The sequence below is a fragment of the Myxine glutinosa genome, chromosome 3 (assembly GCF_964187855.1).
Source record: "Myxine glutinosa chromosome 3, kmMyxGlut1.1, whole genome shotgun sequence".
NCBI lineage: Eukaryota > Metazoa > Chordata > Myxini > Myxiniformes > Myxinidae > Myxine > Myxine glutinosa.
Genome location: NC_136263.1, coordinates 73,977,504 through 73,999,218, shown reverse-complemented (window position 1 = coordinate 73,999,218; position 21,715 = coordinate 73,977,504). Strand labels below are relative to the sequence as shown.

Sequence of the window (21,715 nt, the reverse complement as noted above, 5' to 3'; positions counted from 1 at the left end):
CGAAACATCTTCCATGCACATCTCACTCTAGCAACCGTTGCCGAGTCTGATCCACCTTCTCCATTCAACATGTCTCCGAGGTAGCAAAATGTTTTCACACCTTCCAGCTTCACGCCGTCTCCAAGATCCAACTCAACATTTCCTCCATCTGCAGCTCCCCCTGTGCACACCTTACATTTGAATGTAGCTGCCACACCGGTTAATGACCCTCTCAGACCACTACATTTTTGATGAACCCACTCAGCGCACATTGTACATTGAATGGAGTTCACTCCGACACCCTTCCTACACACAGCACAGGGCCACTTCCCAGTTCTTTCCACCTCACCACATGCTTTACCACTTGCCATCACCTTCATCTTTCCTAAATTCACCTTCAGACCTTTTGTCTCCATACATTCCTTCCACTTGTTCATATTTTCCTTCAGTCCATCCATACTTTCCGCAATCAACACCAGATCATCTGCATACAACAACTCCCACGGTAAACCCTCCTTTACGTTCTGAGCCAGCACCTCCATCACAGCTACAAATAGTAGTGGACTTAGTACCGACCCCTGATGCACTGCCACCTTCACCTCAAACTCACCACTGTTCCCGTCCTTCGTCGTTACAGCTGTGCGCGCTCTTTTGTACATTGCCATCACTACACTGATCAACCATTCCTCCACTTCTAACTTCCTCAATGCCCATGTCAATACTTCGCGTGGAACCCTATCGAATGCTTTCTCCAGATCAACAAACCCAAGAAACAACTTCTTCCTCTTCTCCACGTACTTCTCCTGCAACTGCCTCACAATAAAGAGCGCGTCTGTCATTCCTCTTCCTGGCATAAATCCAAACTGCATTTCGTCGATCTTCACCTTCTTCCTTATCCTCCTCTCCAACACCCTTTCCAATACCTTCATTCCATGCTCCAATAACTTTATCACTCGGTACCGGCCACACTCCAGAGGGTCACCTTTCCCCTTGTATAGAGGGAAGAGGGTACTCAGTTCCCAATCCACTGGAATGCGGCCTTCTTTCACCACCAGATTACAGATCTCTGTCATTCTCTTCACACCCAAACTTCCTGCTGCCTTCAACATATCTCCCACAACTCCCGTCGGCCCTCCCGCTTTTCTACTCTTCATTGCTTTTATCGCTTCCTCAACTTCCTTCTCAGTTATCTTCTCTGCCGGTCCTAAAACTGGGTTACTCTCTATGTTGCCATCCCATTCATTCTCTGTATTCAACAGCATTTCCATATGTAGTGAAAATGTATCAAAGTTGAACCCAGGTGTGATGCTCACTTAAACCACTGAGAGGCATCTATAAGACCTCGGACGTCCGCGACTCCAGGCCACTCCTGCGACATTTACTCTATGATATGTAGACTCGGATGGTACGTACATGCAGACATTCTAGGCTTGCTTGCATTGACTAATATTATCGATCCTTCCTATATGATGCCACGATCCTGATATATATTGCATGATTGTATTCTGCAGGATGATGCCAGAGATCTGATTGTTATTAAACCTACCTATGGGATAAAGTTGTGGACTTGATTGATTTTCACAACACCATATATCTCTTCAATCTTCCTTTAATTCCATCTGGGTCCACAACGATTTGTCCCACTTCATCCTTCAAGCAACTCACCCCCATCACATCACACCTCTCTTTCGCTATCTGCTTGCAATCCTGAATACTGCTCTCTGACCCTCTTCCAAATCCAAGCGTTCTCCAAACATTTTCCTACATGCCTCCTGCGCCTTTGCTACCTCTTTCTTTGCAGCCTTCTTGGCTGCCTTATAACTTTCATGCTCTGCTTTTTCTGCTCCCGTACCCTTCGCCTTCTGCCACTCCTTGAACTTCCTCCTCTTCTCGTCAATCCTCTTTCCAACTTCATCATCCCACCACCATGTTTCCGAGTGCCTCGGTGGTCCTTTTGTCCATCCACATACCTCACCAACGGCTCCCAACAGACTATCTTTCATTGACATCCAACCACGTTCAAGCTCAACCACATCATCCTCTACCCTTCTCAGCCTCTCTTTTAATTCCTCCCTTACTGTCACCTCTTTCAACCTCCACACCTTCATTCTCGGTTGGTACTTCACCCGCCGAGCTCTCCTCGCACCTTTCACCCTTATGTCGCAGACAACCAAGTGGTGCTGTGAAACAGCCTCCTCCCAGGGATCACCTTTGTGTCCCGGAGGTGCCCCCTATCTCACCTACGCACCATCAGGTAGTCAACGGTTGTCATCGACCCACCTGACGTGTATGTAACAAGCTTATTATCCCCTTTCTGAAACTGAGCATTACAAAGTATTGTGTGAATATAACTAAACTATATATAAACTAGAGAGGTTCCAGGGAACCTGAACTCAAGTGGTCTATATCAATATGGTTAGAATATGCATAATAGAACCACAAACTATATAGTTTATATGTGCTAAAAATATATGACAAAAATTGATTTTTCAAAATGGCCACCCTGCCGTGCCCATTTTTGGGCGTGCAACGCCCAAATGCAATCCCAAACTGGTTTATGTCTTAAAGATGCTGCATAACAAGTTTCATCAAATTTCATCAATATTTGTGACTTTTACAGCGTAGACGTCGAATTGTTTACAGACGACAGACAGACAGACAGACAGACAGACAGACGACAGACGGACGACGGACACTGGGTGTCGACAAAAACTCAGCTGGACATAGTCCAGTTGAGTTTTAAAATATTATTTGCCAGTTTAGAACACTTCAAAGCCTGCCATTTGGACTGCTCAGAAACCTCTCAACTGTACATCCAGGAGGCAGTTCTAATAGTGAATAATTTCACGGATGACAGACATGATGGGCATTCAAGTTATCACTTTTATGTCACTTTTCAACTTCTATCATATAACTTTTACATCACTCGTTTTATTACAACCAATCCCTCCCTTTTTCTCACCATCTGGTAATTCCCTCAATTGTTGAGAGCACTACATGAGAAAAGATCTGGAAAATTCTTTCAAACTTCAGTTATACTTCCAAATATCAATGGTTTAAGACATTGATTCTAACACTACAGATCATACACACCAATACCTTCTTTTTTTTTTATCAACCTATGTGAACAGACGACTAATAAAATCATAATGGGACAGAACTCGTGTAATAAATTGTTTATAGAGTTAGAATGTAATATGTATAGAGATAAACTAAATGATGCAAGATCGAAAAGGGTATGGAGATACGTAAATGACAACATACATCTGAAGGAATTCACAATTTAAAGTACAAGAGTGAATGAAAAGAAGAAAACGTTTAAGCATTTTGAAGGTCATGAAGAACCCGAAGTCCAACTGAGCTCAGCTATCAGGTGTTATTTCCCCAGGTCCTAAGGACCTTTGGCCGCGTTTAACCACTCGGTAGAAGCTGAGCGATTTACCCTTCCCTGCTGTCGCTATCACCAATTTTACCTTGTACCATTCAACCTTTCAAACTACGGACACGTATGTTTCACCACTCAAAGGACTTCCAGGATTGCAAAACCAGACCGATTCATGATAAAATGCACACACACACATTTACAACCATTCCATACAGAGCTGGTTAGCAAGATTCACATGTTATGGATGCAATCGGCCATTACTCACAGGCACCACCTTTGTCCTCTTCTCAATCATAGCATGTGAACCCCCCGAGCCATATATTTTTAAAATAAAATGCCGACAAGAATGTAAAATGTGCAGTAGTATGTCTGTTTTTATCTCTAAATGAGCACAAACAAATCATGACATTTTAATAGCCAAGAAACGATTTTTGCTTCTGAAAGTTATTTTTCTGGAGTAGGATTGTGGATGCAGTGGGTCTACATACCATTGCTAAAGGAAGGGGATGCAAGCAAATGTTCAAATAACTGAACCATTGCCTCCATTTCACATCCCAGTCAGATATCATTAAAGATCTTTCAACACAGTATAGAAAACTTCATTATGCCTGTGAGAAATGCCCGTTGAGCAACCAGGTTTCAGAAGAGGAACTGAGAGATGAAACCACAAATCTGAGGTGGATCATGGAAAAAGCAAAGCAATATCAAAATAAGGTGTATCGCTGTTTTATATATTATAGCAACACCTTCGATTGTGTTGATCATGAATTGATGTGGATTATGCTGAGAGAAATGGGGATGTCATGGTATCTGATTCATCTGATAAGAAGCCTGTACACTAAATAAGAAGGTACAGTAACACTGTCGACCCAGATGGAATTAAAGGAAGATGGAAAAGATATATGGAAATGCTGTTGAATACAGAGAATGAATGGGATGGCAACATAGAGAGTAACCCAGTTTTAGGACCGGCAGAGAAGATAACTGAGAAGGAAGTTGAGGAAGCGATAAAAGCAATGAAGAGTGGAAAAGCGGGAGGGCCGACGGGAGTTGTGGGAGATATGTTCAAGGCAGCAGGAAGTTGGGGTGTGAAGAGAATGACAGAGATCTGTAATCTGGTGGTGAAAGAAGGCCGCATTCCAGTGGATTGGGACCTGAGTACCCTCGTCCCTCTATACAAGGGGAAAGGTGACCCTCTGGAGTGTGGCTCGTACCGAGCGATAAAGTTATTGGAGCATGGAATGAAGGTATTGGAAAGGGTGTTGGAGAGGAGGATAAGGAAGAAAGTGAAGATCGACGAAATGCAGTTTGGATTTATGCCAGGAAGAGGAACGACAGATGTGCTTTTCATTGTGAGGCAGTTCCAGGAGAAGTACATGGATAAGAGGAAGAAGTTGTTTTTTGGGTTTGTTGATCTGGAGAAAGCATTCGATAGGGTTCCACGCAACGTATTGACATGGGCATTGAGGAAGTTAGGAGTGGAGGAATGGTTGATCAGAGTAGTGATGGCAATGTACAAAAGAGCACGCACAGCTGTAAGGACGAAGGACGGGAACAGTGGTGAGTTTGAGGTGAAGGTGGGAGTGCATCAGGGGTCGGTACTAAGTCCACTACTATTTGTAGCTGTGATGGAGGTGCTGGCTCAGACCGTAAAGGAGGGTTTACCGTGGGAGTTGTTGTATGCAGATGATCTGGTGTTGATTGCGGAAAGTATGGATGGACTGAAGGAAAAGATGAACAAGTGGAAGGAATGTATGGAGACAAAAGGTCTGAAGGTGAATATCGGAAAGACAAAGGTGATGGCAAGTGGTAAAGCATGTGGTGAGGTGGAAAGAACTGGGAAGTGGCCGTGTGCTGTGTGCAGGAAGGGTGTCGGAGTGAACTCCATTCAATGTACAATGTGTGCTGAGTGGGTTCATCAAAAATGTAGTGGTCTGAGAGGGTCATTAACCAGTGTGGCAGCGACATTCAAATGTAAGGTGTGCACAGAGGGAGCTGCAGATGGAGGAAATGTTGAGTTGGATCTTGGAGACGGCGTGAAGCTGGAAGGTGTGAAAACATTTTGCTACCTCGGAGACATGCTGAATGGAGAAGGTGGATCAGACTCGGCAACGGTTGCTCGAGTGAGATGTGCATGGAAGAAGTTTCGGGAACTGAGTGGCGTGCTGATGAGGAGGAGAGTGTCGCTGAAGCTGAAGGGAAAGGTGTATGCTGCATGTGTGAGAAGTGTTATGATTTATGGGAGCGAGACATGGGTAATGAATGTAGAGCAGCAACGAAGGCTGGAAAGGGTGGAAATGCGAATGGTTCAATGGATGTGCGGAGTATCGTTGAGAGAGAGGAAGACAAATGATGAATTGCGAAAGATGATGGGAATATTGCCTGTGATTGATGCTGTGAAGAGGAACAGGTTGAGATGGTTTGGTCATGTATTGGGGAAGGATGAAAGTGACTGGTTGAGAAGAGTGATGGAAGTTAATGTAGAAGGAAGTAGAGGACGGGGAAGACCGAGAAAGACTTGGCTAAAGATGGTGGAAGAAGAAATGCGGGCAAGGGGGTTAACAAGGAGAGATGCAGAAAATAGGGCAAAATGGAGAAGATTGTCATGGGGACCGCAAGGCTAACCCCTGCTCTAGCAGGGAACATGGCCTTAAAATGCATGTTGTTGTTGTTGTTGTTGTTGTTGTTGTAGTAGTAGTAACACCAGAGTATGGAGATACAGAATGCTTTGGACTTGGACAAAGGGTCAGACAGGGATGATTCTCTCCCCTTATTTTTAAAATCTGTATAGTGAGTACATCATGAGAAAATCAAACTTGGATGGGAGAGGCTGGAGTCAGGATTGGAGGAAGAGGGAGCAAAAGCCCAAGGTATGCTGATGATACCATCTGTTGGCAGAAAGTAAAGAGGACTTGATGAAACTGCTGCAGACTGTGATGAGGGAAAGTGAAAAAGCTGGTCTTTATTTAAATCTGAAAAAGACTAAAATATTGTCAACTGAGAAGATCGTCTTGTTCAGATTGGGAGGCGATCATGTGGGAATAGTGGAGTGTTTCATCTTCCTGGGTTCTAAGATTGAAGTGCGTGGAGAATGTGGAGGAGAAATTAATAGACGGTTACCATTGGGGAGAACAGCAATGTCAGGATTGACGAAGATCAAGAAAGACAAAGATGCGACAAAATAAACCTAGAGGAGGCCGGTGAATGATCTGTTATTTCCAGTTGCAATGTATGCATGTGAATCATGAACTGTGAAAATGGAAGAAAGGCAGGAAGGAACTCCATACTCCACTCCATTTATTTGCCTATTTTATTCTCTTTATTATGGACTTATATCATCCTGTGCTATAAATGCCTGCCCCTTCCATGCAAAAGAACCAAAATAAATGGATTGTGAAGTGCGCAGCCAAATCCATAAAATGAGCAGACGGATAAGCCTTCGTTTGGGACAAAGCACTTGGGCAAGTAATCCAGGGGATTAAACAGGCTTGGAAAACAAGAATCAGGTGCTAAACACTCCCCTCTCCCCCACCCCCAATCTGGAATTATTATTTTCCTGAACACCAAGAAATAGAATAATTGGATTGGTGACATTTTGTTATGTCAAAACAAGGTAGGCAATCACATATTTCAACTACTGTATATTTAAAATAATACTTTATATTAAATTTACTAATAAATTAATAATAATAATAATTTTATTTATTTATTTATTTTAATTTTATTTCCTTTAACTTTACTTTGCCACCAGCAAAAAACTGTTGCTCCCGAGTCATGTCCCACACATGTACCATTATTTGTGTGAGTGACAGTTCCTCACAGCGACTTAACATAAAAACTTTGACCAGTCCCAGGTTCTGAGAAACCCAGGACAACCAATGGGTAAAATACACGAGTACCAACAAGAAAATCGAGCACCATGCTTCTAAAGTCAATCTGATAGGGTGGACAGCTTGAGATACCGCTACCTTGACAACTGCAAATATTTATAAGGATACCTAAAAGCTCCAACAAGCTGTTACCAATGATGAAAGACATTTTCAGCAGTCAAGAGCAACAGGAGCAAGCGAAAGATCCACACTTAGTGCTGATAAGTTCGGCCCATGAATTATACACTGTCGATGTTTCTCACTGAGGTAGGAAAAAGTTAGGGTATGGAGCACAAGGAGATATACTCTGGTTTGAGACAAGCCTTTTCCAAAAGAAGACAATAATTTTAGTACTGGTGATTTTGTTATTTTTGAAAATGTGGTGGGGGAGGGTGGTTGGCTGGAGATGGAGGGAGGATAGGAAAGTGCCAAAAGTGTAAGGGGAGGGGTTATGGTCTCAAGAAAATCGAGGTGTTAATATTTACCAATATTTACCAAGTAGAGCGCTCGCCAGGTGGGTTAAGCATTCGAGCAAGCAGTCTATTCAAAACCGTTGATAAGGAGCGGCTGGCTTGGCAAGCGCTAGCTAGCTGCTTTGTAACTAAACACAACCTGGGTTTTCTCCATTTCAGTTTACTGTTAAAAAGCAGGAGTGACTGTTTCAAAAGGGAATCAAACGTGTTTGTGGTTTATAATATTTGTACTTCTGTTCGGGATGCTCCCATGAAAACGGCAAGGTAAGCTATTTATAAACGTTGACACGGCGTTCCTTCAAGGAGGAAAACCCCCTTTGGGAAACGGGATATTATATCAATATAGTTTTGTAATAACATTAATATTATGCTATTGAAGGAGCAGTGCTCCTGCTTGAGACGGACGAAGTGACGGACAAGACACAAACTCGTCCGAGATGTTTAATGTATAATCAACTCGGGAACTCTGAAAGCCCGTTTATCGGGTTCGCATACATATAATCCAAGCCAAAAAGCATACGTCAGAACCAAAGCCACGCCTCTCAGGCGAGGCATGCTTTGGTGGTCATGTGACCGACAGGTGCAAGCAATTATAACCTCGGTGCCGCGGTTTGTCCGCCGGTTACGTCACCGGCTGGGGCAAGGAGATTATGTTGCTGGTCTCGAGCTTTGGGGGACCCATGGGTCGCTACACTATTATAATTATTGTTGTTACGTTTGTTATTAGAAGCGGCCTTGGAAAAACGCCACGATAAAGCTATCTTAACACGGATATACACCTCAAAACCACCGGTGGAGTTTGGGGGTGGTAGGGAGGGCATTGCCCCCACCTTAATTTTCTCAGTAGTTTACAATTAAGATAAAAACATCCCGTATTTAAACGTGAGTAACAATAATGAAGGTAAACTGTATTTGTGATTTCACGTACACTGTAACTACACTAACATGGAAGTCAGACCTCGCTACACATTATTAATATTAAGCCCTTGCCCCCCCTCGCCCCTTCCCAAATAGAGAAGTCAAACTACGCCTTGGCTCAACACGCAACCCCTTTGCGGGGAAGCTAAATCGCTACATTCTCCATCGTGTGATTCTTAGTCTCCTTGTCAAGTTTGGTTGTGATTGGATAAGTAACATCCGAATGGATCATGGTCAAAAATCGTCAGACAGACACCAAATTGCGGATTTTAGTATGATGAATAAGAAGTATCTTGTATAGAAGACAAAAGTCTGGAAAATCTGGGAAAATGTGCTTGCTTATATCGTAAGAAGTGGGTTTCAGAATCTATTTACTGCCAGGATTTTAAAAAACTAGGGCATGCCCGTACTATATATAAGCTAGGACGTGCCCGTACGTGGGTGCCCGTTCCTTGCCAAAAAAAAAAAAAAAAAAAATTTGTGTAGGGGTGTGTGTGTGTAAACATCCTAGGGCGTGCCCGTACGTGGGTGCAAAAAAACATGCGTGCAAACAACAACAACAAAAAAAAACTTTGAAACCACGTGGCAGTAACGACCACAGAACCCCCCCCCCCCCCCCTCTATTTACATGAATGGTTTGGTCCATTCGCAACGACCACAGAACCCCCCCCTCTATTTACATGCAATGGTTTGGTCCAAAGCGAACGGTTTGGTCCATTCGATGTGATTCGATGATTCGATGTGAATGGTTTGGTCCATTCGCAACGACCACAGAACCCCCCCCCCTCTATTTACATGAATGGTTTGGTCCATTCGCAAAGCCAAAGCGAACGACCACAGAACCCCCCCCTCTATTTACATGAATGGTTTGGTCCATTCGCAAAGCCAAAGCGAACGACCACAGAACCCCCCCCCCCCCCTCTATTTACATGAATGGTTTGGTCCATTCGCAACGCCAAAGCGAACGGCGAACGGCTAAATCGCCATAGCTCGGTAAGTACTTGTCCGATTAATTTAAAACCTTGAAAAGGCACATCCTCGGGTCCCCAGCAATATACCTGGCAAGTTTAAAGTATATCGGACCGGTAGTTGTCGAGAAACAGCGGTCACAGACACACAGACACACAGACACACAGAGATTACTGGAATTATAGATAGATGCTTTGAAGCCTGACCTGTCAGGGACGTTAAGCATTCCAGGGCTGATGTCCTTGCTGATGGGCGTAACATGGTGGTGGACATCAGGAGTGGTTGAATTCTGACCAAACGGACTCTTCAACATTAACACCTCATCAGGTTTGTCCTTCTGCTTCAGTCGTTGTAGATGGGATACCTATGAGAGAATCATTTAGCAGAGGGAAGAACAAGTTGAAATATGCTGTTAACTCTTGTTTCATTTACTTGCATGAACATGAAAATACACATGGGTTGCACTCAATAATTCACTGAACCTCTTTGGGTTTCACAAGCAGTTTGGTTCTCAAAGCTTTTGGACCTTTCCCTCTTCCTACTGTCCGTGGTTTTTGTTGTCCTAACCCACCCCCCCCCCCCCCCCCCTACACACCCTTCCTGAGCATATCAATCGCTTAGGAAAATGTGATATCACCAATATTACAAATACATTTGTACAAAAGAAATATTTGTATTATGATTGGTGCAAATTATGACAACACACATAGCAACTTATGTACAGTCGTTATCCTAAACATCGTTATCAAAAATTATCAAAAGCACAATGTTCGTTATCAAAACAAAACTAAGACTTTAGCAACCTGTAACACCAGTATATGTATTGTCGGACCCCACTATTCAAGGTTCCGATATTCGCGGGTGATAAAATGTGATTTGCTCTCTATTCGTGGAAAAGTGTCCCACAAATTCGTGGGTGTTGTTTCCCATTCGCGGCCGTGTCCCACAAATTCGCAGTTTCTTTTTTCCTATTCGCGACCGTGTTCCGCGAATTCGCGGTTTCTTCTTTCCTATTTGCGGCCGTGTTCCCTGAAATCGCGGTTTTCTTTCTCCTATTCGCTGCCGTGGTCCGTGAATTCACGGATTTTCGTTGGCATTCGCGGGTTTTGCCTCACCATTCGCAGATTTTTCCTCTCTATTCGCGACTCGGGAACCTACCCCTCCTTTTTCCATTGAAACAATGCGCCACTATTCGCGGTTTTGCAATTTGCAGATTTTCCAGGAACGTATACCCCGCGAATAGCGGGGTCCGAGGGTATACGTATATTTTATTTATATATATATATATATGTATATATATATATATATATATATATATGCTTTTTTTTTATAACTGCCTACAGAATGTATTCACACCCCTTGCCTTTTTCACATTTTGTTGTGTTACAGCCTGAATATAAATGGATTAAATTTAAAATTTTTGTCATTGATCTACAGATAATACTCCATATATTGTCAAAGTGGAATTTGTTTTTTTAGAATTTTTTACAAACTATTTAAAAATGAAAATCTGAAATGTCTTAATATTTCAATCACAAATTAATACTATGGTATTAATATATCAAAATATAATGTTAAATCACCATTGTATTGAGATATTATCAAACCAGCAAACCATCATCTGTTCATTTACAGATTCGAGAGCAAGGTCAATGTTGATGGCATTTCAAAATCATAATTGTATTGAGGAATTTCTGAAACCTTCTAGCTACCTTACGACACCCAGTAGAACCCAAAACGTTCCACAGAAAGTCATTATATTTTCTCTTAGCAAAATATGCAACTGTAATGTTCACAAAACGCCGTCCCCCTGTCGTGACCAGATCCTCAACTCTGATTGGTGGACACTTGTGGGGACATACATATGGACAGACAAACGCTGTTCTAGACAGTAAACACCGTAAAAAATAGGTAGTGATTACTAACATCATTGTGGTGTGATGAATCTTTTGGCTCCTGGGAAGGAAATATCACAGTAAAGAAAGCCCAAACTCTCCAAAAGTAATGTTAAGTAATTAAAGGCATGTTCTATATGTGATAGACAATGATTCATTAGAGACACTGTGAATAACTGAGCCAAATGTACAGGTGTTAACATTCCTTCCAGAACAGAAAGATACACATTGGCCAAAGTGGTCTCAATGGGTGTGTAGCCACCGAAAAAAACTTTGCTCAGTAGAGGCAAATTCAGTATGGTTTTGGGGTACAATGCTATTTTGTCCACAAAATTTCTAATTTCCTCCAACGTGCAACACACTTTGTCCAATTATATGCGATAAAGCCCAACAAAAATTCCTGAACCTTCTCGACACATTCTTCAGGACACATTCTTCAGACACTTCAGGACAAATTCTATGTCCCCCAGTTTGGGAACCAATGCCTGAGCATATAGTCGTGGCCAAAAATATTGGCACCCTTGCACTTTTTTCAAATAAGTCACAATTTTCTCCAAAAATAAGTTTAAATTGACAAAAGTATTTGGTCTCCACAATTCTTTATTTCACTGTTAATATTACAGAACCTTTGTTTTTGATTCAGAACTTAATATATCCTTTTAAATTATAAAATAAAAAGAAATGGCATTGACAAAATTATTGAGACCATGGACTTAATATTTGGTAGCACGACCTTTGGACAAAATAACTGCAGTCAAGAGCTTCATATAGCCATGAATGAGCTTCCCACACCTCTCTACTGGCAGTTTGGCCCACTCTTCTTGTGCAAACTGCTCCAGTTCTGCTAGATTTGAAGGGTGCCTTCACCCAACTGCTGTTTTCAAATCTCCCTACAAGTGTTTAATGGGATTTAGATCTGGACTCATTGCCGGCCACTTCAGAACAGTGCAGGGTTTCGTCTTGAACCATTCCTGGGTGCTTTTTGAAGTTCGTTTGAGGTCATTGTCTTGCTGCAAGACCCATGACCTTTGCCGGAGACCCAGCTTTCTGATGCTTGGTTGAACATTGTGCTCCAAAATGCCTTGGTAATCTCCTGATTTCATGATGCCATGCACACATTTAAGGCACCCAGTGCCAGAGACAGCACAACAACCCCAAAACATCACTGAACCTCATCCATGTTTGACTGTAAGGAAGGTGTTCCTTTCTTTGAAGGCTTCATTTTGTTTTTTGTAAACGTAGAGATTATGTACTTTACCAAAAATCTCTAATTTGGTCTCATCTGTCCACAGGCCATTCTCCCAAAAGGATTTTGGCTTGTTCACTTGTGTTTGGGCAAATTCCAGTCAAGCTTTCCTATGTGTTACGTGGTCCTCCCGGTAACTACCTGGTCTCGGTGACCCCCGGACCGTGGGAGGCACCCCGCCAGAAAGATATATGATTTATACGCTTTCGTAATGCAATCAAGATGAATTCCAGTCCATAAGAAACCCCACACCAAGGATTCCGAGTAATCAATAATATATTCCCCCAAGGAATCAACAATCAACAACCATCAACAATCCACAATCAACAATCAATCCCCGAGATGATTAAGATGGCCATCTTATATATGTGTGTCCCCTTTCCCCACTCCCGACCCCTTGGGTACTCACGACCCCTTTGGTCTCTGTCCCTCACAATGTCTCTGGGCCCCTCCTGAACAAGGTTATGGTCGGCTTCGCCGCACACGGGCGGTTGAACGAACCCCGGGCGGACGTGCTTCCACCGGGCACGTACCGTACCGGGAACGACGGCTGCAGCGCACACCTCCGGGCCAAGCAAAGCGGGCAAAGCAAGCGCCGCTTGCAACGTGCGCGAGGCCCCAAAGTGCGACCCATACGCGTCCTTGTAGACGGTGCGGCGAACTGTGCCGGACGCTGGGTCTGTGCACGGCCCCACGGCAACTTGACGTGTCAAAAGGGTAGTTACACGTCCCGGTAACTCCTCTCGCCAGACGGGCTTGGGAACGCCCAAGTTGGGCTTCCCAAGTTGAAAAGCTTCCACTTTTCCACGCTGCTCAATATCGATCCCAACTCTCGTCAGAGCTGGGCGAGGAAGAAGAAGAATCGTCGCTTCTCCCGGACCTCGTCTCTTTTCCTCTTCCGTTTCCGGTCTCCTTTTTCCCAGAAGGGCTCCTGACCCTTTAATCACAACAACCCTTAATCGACTACACATTGATAAGCAAAGACCTGAATAGTAATTCACATACATTCACATAAATATGTAACACTCCCCCCCTTCAAGAAAGAAAGTTTGAACCCAGTGAAAACTTTCTTTGCCGGCCAACTTGGATAAACAAACCAGATAACTCACCCCCCCCCCCCAACTCATCAGTTCCCCCCGGGCAGTCATCACTTAAAAATAAAGCAACAAAATTTCACACAATCCCCTAGATTAATTCCCTCTGGACCAAGCGTCAACCACTTCTAGTTTCTCTTGAATGACGGTTAAGAGGTGGTGACCAAAGCCCCCAAATTTAAACCTCTCTATAGCACTTTTTCGGGAGGCCCAGCGGAGTATTCCCTACATGGACGCCTTAAGGAATGTGGAGTTCACGGTTAGTCCGGGGAGGAAAGTTCATTACATGGACGCCTTTAAGAACGGGGAGTTCACGGTTAGTCCGTGCAGGAAAGTTCACTACCTGGACGCCTTTAAGAACGTGGCGTTCACGGTTAGTCCGTGTAGGAGTCCCGGCTCGGCGGCTCCCCCGTATATATAGTGCTTCAACTTCTCCAGACTCCTAACAGTTACGGTGGGACCACTTGTCCCAGCCGTTACCTGACTGGCGGTCTCCTTCTCGGCCAGTGCTCTGACATTCATTTTTTCGGGAGGTGCCGTAACTCTGGGAGCCTCCATAGTAATATCGGCTGCTGCCAACCCCAAAACTACTGCCAAGTTGTCCTCTTCTGTAGACCTCTCGACACCTACGAAATGCCTTCCCTACTGTTATGGTCCGACCCTCCAAATCCTTACCATTCCAATTCTTCTCTGCCTCCCTGGCGTCTCTTGTGCTTGCAAACGTGACAAAGCCGAACCCTCTTGACCGTTGCGTTTCCCTGTCTTTTACCACCCGCACTTCCACCAGCGGCCCATATCTGTTGAAGACAGAGGTCAGAACTTCTTCCTCTGTGTTGAAGTTCAGTCCCCCTACAAATAACTTGGAACTTTTGTCGCCATCCCGAGCTGGTGGGGTGTTATTTTCCCTGCTGTGCTCTTTACCAACCCTCGGGTTACCATAAATTTGCCCCCCGGCCAAATCATTCCCAATAATCACAGATACTCCCTCTACAGGAAGCGTGGCTTGTAAACCGACGGTGACCGGTCCTGACACCAAATCGGATTCCAAATGGATGACATGAAGTGGGGCACTAACACAGCCACCGATCCCTTGTAACCGAACACTATCACCCGTTGCGGTACTCTTTGACAATGGCAAAATGCCTTCAAGCATTAAGGATTGATGGGCTCCTGTGTCCCTCAAAACCCTAACCGGTCTTGGGTTAGTCAAGTCTCCCTTGAGTGAGACCAACCCCTCATAAATAAATGGTCGGTAACTCTTCTGTGGGCGATTTCTTACGCTTGCCATCGCATTCGGAGTGGTAATAGTCGGACTCCGCTCTGGGTCTTCCCTTTTCCTGCGGTAACAACTGGACATCAAGTGTCCAGGTTTCTTGCAAAAAGCGCAAGTAGGCCCGGAGGAAAAACTCGTGGTCTGCCTCGGGCCCCCCGAAATATAAGTTTGTCTTGGGCCCGCAGCCCTCTGATTTCGAACAGGTGGGGTATCCGCGTTGTCCCCATAATCCTCTCGAGGCCGCCGCCATGTATTGTCGTTCTCCGCACCTGCTGTTCCCCACCTCCCCTGCGGAGATCTAGGCGAGGAGTTAGGTTCGTGGACCCCTATCCGGTGTGTTAAGGCATAATCATCTGCCATGGTGGCTGCGTCCCACAACTTCGGTACTTTCTTTTCCAGCAGGTACACTTTGATGTCCTCGTGGACACACTGTTGAAATTCCTCCACCAGGATCAAGTCACGCAATGTTTCGAAGTCTTTCCCGACTCCTTTTGACTCACACCACCGATCAAACATGTTTTCTTTCACTCTGGCAAACTCCACATGGGTCTCACTCTCCCTCTTCCTGGCATTCCTGAATTTTTGCCGGTAAGCTTCCGGAACCAACTCATAGGCTTTGAGGATGTGCTTTTTCAATACCTCATAATCTGCACATTGGTCCATTGGTAGCGCCGAATAAATCTCTTGAGCTTTTCCCACAAGCACACTTTGCACTAGTATGGTCCAGGCCTCCTCCGGCCAGTTTAACTGTCGAGCCACTTTCTCAAAGTGTGGAAAAAATTTAGCGACTTCCTTTTCACTGAAGGGTGGCACCAGCCTCACATGTCTGCCCACATCCCAGGTGTTCTGGCGAGGTGTCGACCCCGTCAGCAAGGGTGGTACCTCTCCCCGTTCTCTCATTAACTCCAGCTCCTTGAATTTAATTTCTTGCTGAAGCTCCATGTCACGTTCCTTTAATTCCCTTTCCGCTTTTCTCTCCTCTGCTTCGAGGTCCCTTGCAGCTCTCCTCTCCTCTGCTTTTCTCCCTTCTAACCTTTCCTGGAGTTCTCGTTCCACTCTCCTTTCCTCTGCTTGTTTCTCTTCTCTCCTCTCTTCTGCTTTCCTTTCTTCTTCTGCTCTTTCCTTTTCTGCTTTCCTTTCTTCTTCTGCTAACCTTTCCTGGAGTTCTCGTTCCACTCTCCTTTCCTCTGCTTGTTTCTCTTCTCTCCTCTCTTCTGCTTTCCTTTCTTCTTCTGCTCTTTCCTTTTCTGCTTTCCTTTCTTCTTCTGCTCTTTCCTTTTCTGCTTTCCTTTCTTCTTCTGCTCTTTCCTTTTCTGCTTTCCTTTCTTCTTCTGCTCTTTCCTTTTCTGCTTTCCTTTCTTCTTCTTTGATCCGTTCCTGGCTCCGTAATTGCAACTCCAGTTTCCGGAGCTCAACGTCTTCTGGTTCTTCGGGTAGCCACTGCCAGGCTAACTCGTCCCATGTTCCTAATCCCACCATAGATTGTATCACTGTGGTCTGCAACTCTGCCTTCCTCACATTAGTTCGGACCTCCAAGTTAAAATGTTTGGCCAATTTCAAGAGGTCCGACTTTAGTAACGCTCGGAACTGTGCCTCACTCGGTGTTACCGCAAAGTTCTGTGCCACAAACGCCATGGTGACTATCGTTAACACCTGTTAACCTTCACCCAAGACTTTACCCCAATTTCCCCAAAAATTTACGAATTAATACTTAATTAATAAATTTTAATTAATAAAAATATTATTTTATTATTTTATACAATTTTAGATCCCGGACGTAGACCCAATTGCGAATCTGCAAATCGTAATTTGGACGAGCCCCCAATTCTGTTACGTGGTCCTCCCGGTAACTACCTGGTCTCGGTGACCCCACCGTGGGAGGCACCCCGCCAGAAAGATATATGATTTATACGCTTTCGTAACGCAATCAAGATGAATTCCAGTCCATAAGAAACCCCACACCAAGGATTCCGAGTAATCAATAATATATTCCCCCAAGGAATCAATAATCAACAACCATCAACAATCCACAATCAACAATCAATCCCCGAGATGATTAAGATGGCCATCTTATATATGTGTGTCCCCTTTCCCCACTCCCGACCCCTTGGGTACTCACGACCCCTTTGGTCTCTCTGTCCCTCACAATGTCTCTGGGCCCCTCCTGAACAAGGTTATTGTCGGCTTCGCCGCACACGGGCGGTTGAACGAACCCCGGGCGGACGTGCTTCCACCGGGCACGTACCGTACCGGGAACCACGGCTGCAGCGCACACCTCCTGGCCAAGCAAAGCGGGCAAAGCATGCGCCGCTTGCAAAGCGCGCGAGGCCCCAAAGTGCGACCCGTACGCGTCCTTGTAGAAGGTGCGGCGAACTGTGCCGGACGCTGGGTCTGTGCACGGCCCCATGGCAACTTGACGTGTCAAAAGGGTAGTTACACGTCCCGGTAACTCCTCTCGCCAGACGGGCTTGGGAACGCAGCTTTTCCACGCTGCTCAATATCGATCCCAACTCTCGTCGGAGCTGGGCGAGGAAGAAGAAGAATCGTCGCTTCTCCCGGACCTCGTGTCTTTTCCTCTTCCGTTTCCGGTCTCCTTTTTCCCAGAAGGGCTCCTGACCCTTTAATCACAACAACCCTTAATCGACTACACATTGATAAGCAAAGACCTGAATAGTAATTCACATACATTCACATAAATATGTAACATATGTCTCTCCCTCAGCAGTGGGGTCCTCCTGGGTCTCCTACCATTTAACCCCCATTAAAAAAGTGCAAGGGCGCCAATATTTTTGGCCATGACTGTAGTTAATGAAACCAGGATCCCAGATTCAAATCCCATATACTATTTTGTGTATTGTCTATAAATGACCTCAAAATTCATGTAAAAATACGCCGACATGTCACAACATCCTTGCACTGCAGATGATTATGCACAAGCCTAATCATGAGGCTTATATTGCTGTATGTTTCTGTGCCAAGCACAAATGAAGACTTACAACGAATTTCTTGGTTTTACGGATAGGTGTGGCACTGCAATCAAATGGATCGTCGCAGTCCTCTCTGTGAATACTGTCGAGATATTCGCGCACCTCGTGCTTCCTTTTGAGTGTTCCCACACGAGCTGTTATCTGCATCAATTTCTCTTTTTCGGTACCTGCAATCCACGAACCGTATAGTCAATGCAGGTTTATAACAAAAAGGGAATTTTTCTTTATTTGCAAGGAATATTTATTACCAGAAAGGCTGAAGATATGTTCTCTAGGAACATTGAAAACTTTTCTGGTGATAAATAATCCTTCAAATGACATGTTTAAAACAAACATTAGCAAAAAGTAAGATACGTACTGTGTAGTGTGTATTGGCAAAGATCAGGCCCAAGGCAAGGAGCAGATACAAGGCATATCTGAGGAAGGACATAGCTGCCATAGACAGGGTGCAGAGTTGAGCAGCTATATCGGGGCTAGCTAAATTAGGCGATGAGGAACTACTAAAGGAGACGGGACTTTATCTATATATTAAAGAAGCCGGATTTCTCCAACAGTCTGTCCCTCTGTCTGTTAAACTCTTTTCATTGGGACGTCATTATGGCGTTATGCCTAGCACGGAAGCCTCTCCTCAGTGAAAGACACATGAAGGCCCGCTTGGAGTTCGCAAAAAAGCACTGAAAGGACTCTCAGACTGTGAGAAACAAGATTCTGTGGTCTGATGAAACAAAGATTGAACTGTTTGGCTTCCGTCTGGCCACTCTTCCATAAAGCCCAGATCAGTGGAGTGTTGCAGTGATGGTTGTCCTTCTGGAAGTTTCTCCCATCTCCACACAGGACCTCTGGAGCTCAGCCAGAGTGACCATCGGGTTCTTGGTCACCTCTCTTACCAAGGCCCTTCTCCCCCGATTGCTCAGTTTGGCCGGGCGGCCACCTCTAGGAAGAGTCCTGGTTGTTCCAAACTTCTTCCATTTAAGAATTATGGAGGCCACTGTGCTCTTGGGAACCTTCAAAGCAGCAGAATTTTTTTGTAGGCTTCCCCAGATCTGTGCCTCAACACAATCCTATCTCTGAGCTCTGCAGGCAGTTCCTTCGGCCTCATGGCTTGGTTTTTGGTCTGATATGCATTGTCAGCTGTGAGACCTAAAATAGACAGGTGTGTGCCTTTCCAAATCATGTCCAATCAATGAATTTACTCCAATGGAGTTCTCGTTCCACTCTCCTTTCCTCTGCTTGTTTCTCTTCTCTCCTCTCTTCTGCTTTCCTTTCTTCTTCTGCTCTTTCCTTTTCTGCTTTCCTTTCTTCTTCTGCTCTTTCCTTTTCTGCTTTCCTTTCTTCTTCTGCTCTTTCCTTTTCTGCTTTCCTTTCTTCTTCTGCTCTTTCCTTTTCTGCTTTCCTTTCTTCTTCTTTGATCCGTTCCTGGCTCCGTAATTGCAACTCCAGTTGGTGGACTCCAATCGAGGTGTAGAAACATCTCAAAGATGATCAAGAGAAATGGGAGGCACCTGAGCTAAATTTCAAGTGTCATAGCAAAGGGTATGAATACTCATGTCAATGTGATATTTCAGTTTTTTCTTTTTAATAAATTTGCAAAACTTTCTAAAATCCTGTTTTCTCTTTGTCGTTATGGGGTATTGAGTGTAGATTGATGAGGGAAAAAATGAATTCAAACGATTTCAGCATAAGGCTGCAACAAAACAAAATGTGAAAAAGTGAAGGGGTCTGAATACTTTCTGAATGCACTGTAGCCGCAAAACATTTACAAGTAGTACATACATGAGAATCCCAATCCAACACAACCCTTCAGCTGCCGAACAGGTTTCATCGCTTATTGTTGAGTCAACAGCGACAGCGTTGAGAGAAACCCTTACTACCAAGGCCCCCAAGCATGTACCAAGTGCAATGTCAATAGCAGTCAACATTGGAGGGAATAAGCAATCAGCTACTAATAACATAATATAATACAATATGTATATATGTATGTATGTATGTATGTATATATGTATATATATATATATATATATATATATATATATATATATATATATATATCTATATATATATATATACACACACATAAATAAATATAAATAAATAAATATACAGACTTGGCATTTAATATGGGATTTTTTTTTTTCTTGACTTGGGTTTACTTTCTTAACTCAGTATATCAATCTGGTGAGTTTCTTTTACACTTTGGTGATTTGGTGATTTAATTGTTAAAAGAACCATGTCACTGATTGTCTGTCGCAGCAAGAAGTCAACAACAGGATTAAATCACAGGTGGCGTGGCAAAATGTACGGACAGGTGCATTTGATGATTGGCTTCACAGTCGGGCATATAAGGGTTGTTGAGTTCTGTATTCGTGGAAAACAACTGCTGCACGTCTCCAAAAGTTATTGCCGCTTCCTCTGGAGATGGTCCGTCAACTCGACAATGCTGTTTGTCATGGAGTGGTGGCTTTACGAAATTACGGCATGAAACAGCATGCTATTGCTCGGCAGTATGGCATCACTCAAGGTCAGGTGTCAAAGATCCTGAAACGAAATGCTCAGAGGGGTGTCCCTACTCCAATACCGAGGCCAGGATGTCCCCGCAGAACCAGGAGGGATGATCGCCAGCTGCACCGGTTAGTCCGCAATGGCCGTACCAAGTCAGCTAATCGGCTTAGGGCTGAGTGGCAGCAACTGACAAATGTGCCTGAATCCAGAAGGCTAGTCAACCAACGACTGGTTCAAGCAGGCTATCGTGCCAGGCGTCCCCTGAGAAAGCCACGCCTGACCAGACAACACCGCCAGCGCCGATTGCAGTGGGCCAGAGAGCACCGTCAATGGCAGCCAGGACACTGGAATCACGTGATCTTCAGTGACGAGTCTAGATTTCTGGTCTATCGTCAAGATGGCCGCGTCCGAGTGCGCAGACAAGTGCATGAAGCCTACAACAAAGATTGTATAGTGCCAAGAGTCCAAGCTGGAGGTGGTGGGGTGACCGTTTGGGCTGCTTTTCATGCAGGGGGAAAAACTGACCTGGTTGTTCTGAATGGAAACCTGAACCAGTTTAAGTACAGGGCCATTCTGGAAGAAACATTGCTTCCATTTGCTCGTGCAGCCTTTCGAGGAAACTTTGTCTTCCAAGATGACAATGCACGGCCTCATCGTGCTCGCATGATCCAACACTTCCTTGCTGACCGTGGTGGAGAGCATATGGAGTGGCCTGCCATGTCCCCGGATATGAATCCGATAGAGAACTTGTGGGCAGAATTAACGCGTCAAATCGACCACTTGGACCAGCAGCCGACATCTGTGCGTGAATTGCAGCAGGCTATTGTCACTGCATGGCAAGCGATTCCTGTCCAAAGCTTGGCAAATCTCGTGAACAGCATGCCTCAACGTGTACGTGCTCTCCTGAATGCTCGTGGGGGTTACACGAAGTACTGAACTGTAATTTTACTGTCCGTAATCCCAGTCGTAATTTAACTTTTGTTTTTGTTAAAAACATTTTTTGGCTAATGTGCAAAATAAAGAGACACTTCTGGAAAACGTACAGAAGTTTAACACAGTACTGTCCATGAATTGAGTTCGATATCAGTTTACATCACTTTCAAGGATCAATTTATTTGTATCGAAATG

General features: G+C 44.4%; 1 protein-coding gene across 4 annotated transcripts in view; it reads right to left on the bottom strand.

The window, feature by feature from the left end:
- MIS18BP1 (MIS18 binding protein 1) overlaps window positions 1–21,715 on the bottom strand; it is a 173,976-nt gene that overhangs the window by 32,261 nt on the left and 120,000 nt on the right. For all 4 annotated transcript variants that reach the window (XM_068110579.2, XM_068110581.2, XM_068110580.2 and 1 more), the window contains 2 exons: window positions 18,098–18,255; window positions 9,800–9,957 (listed from right to left, as the gene is read on the bottom strand). In XM_068110579.2, coding sequence (XP_067966680.2) covers window positions 9,800–9,957; window positions 18,098–18,255 — 316 coding nt within the window. The remainder of the gene's footprint in view (window positions 1–9,799; window positions 9,958–18,097; window positions 18,256–21,715) is intronic.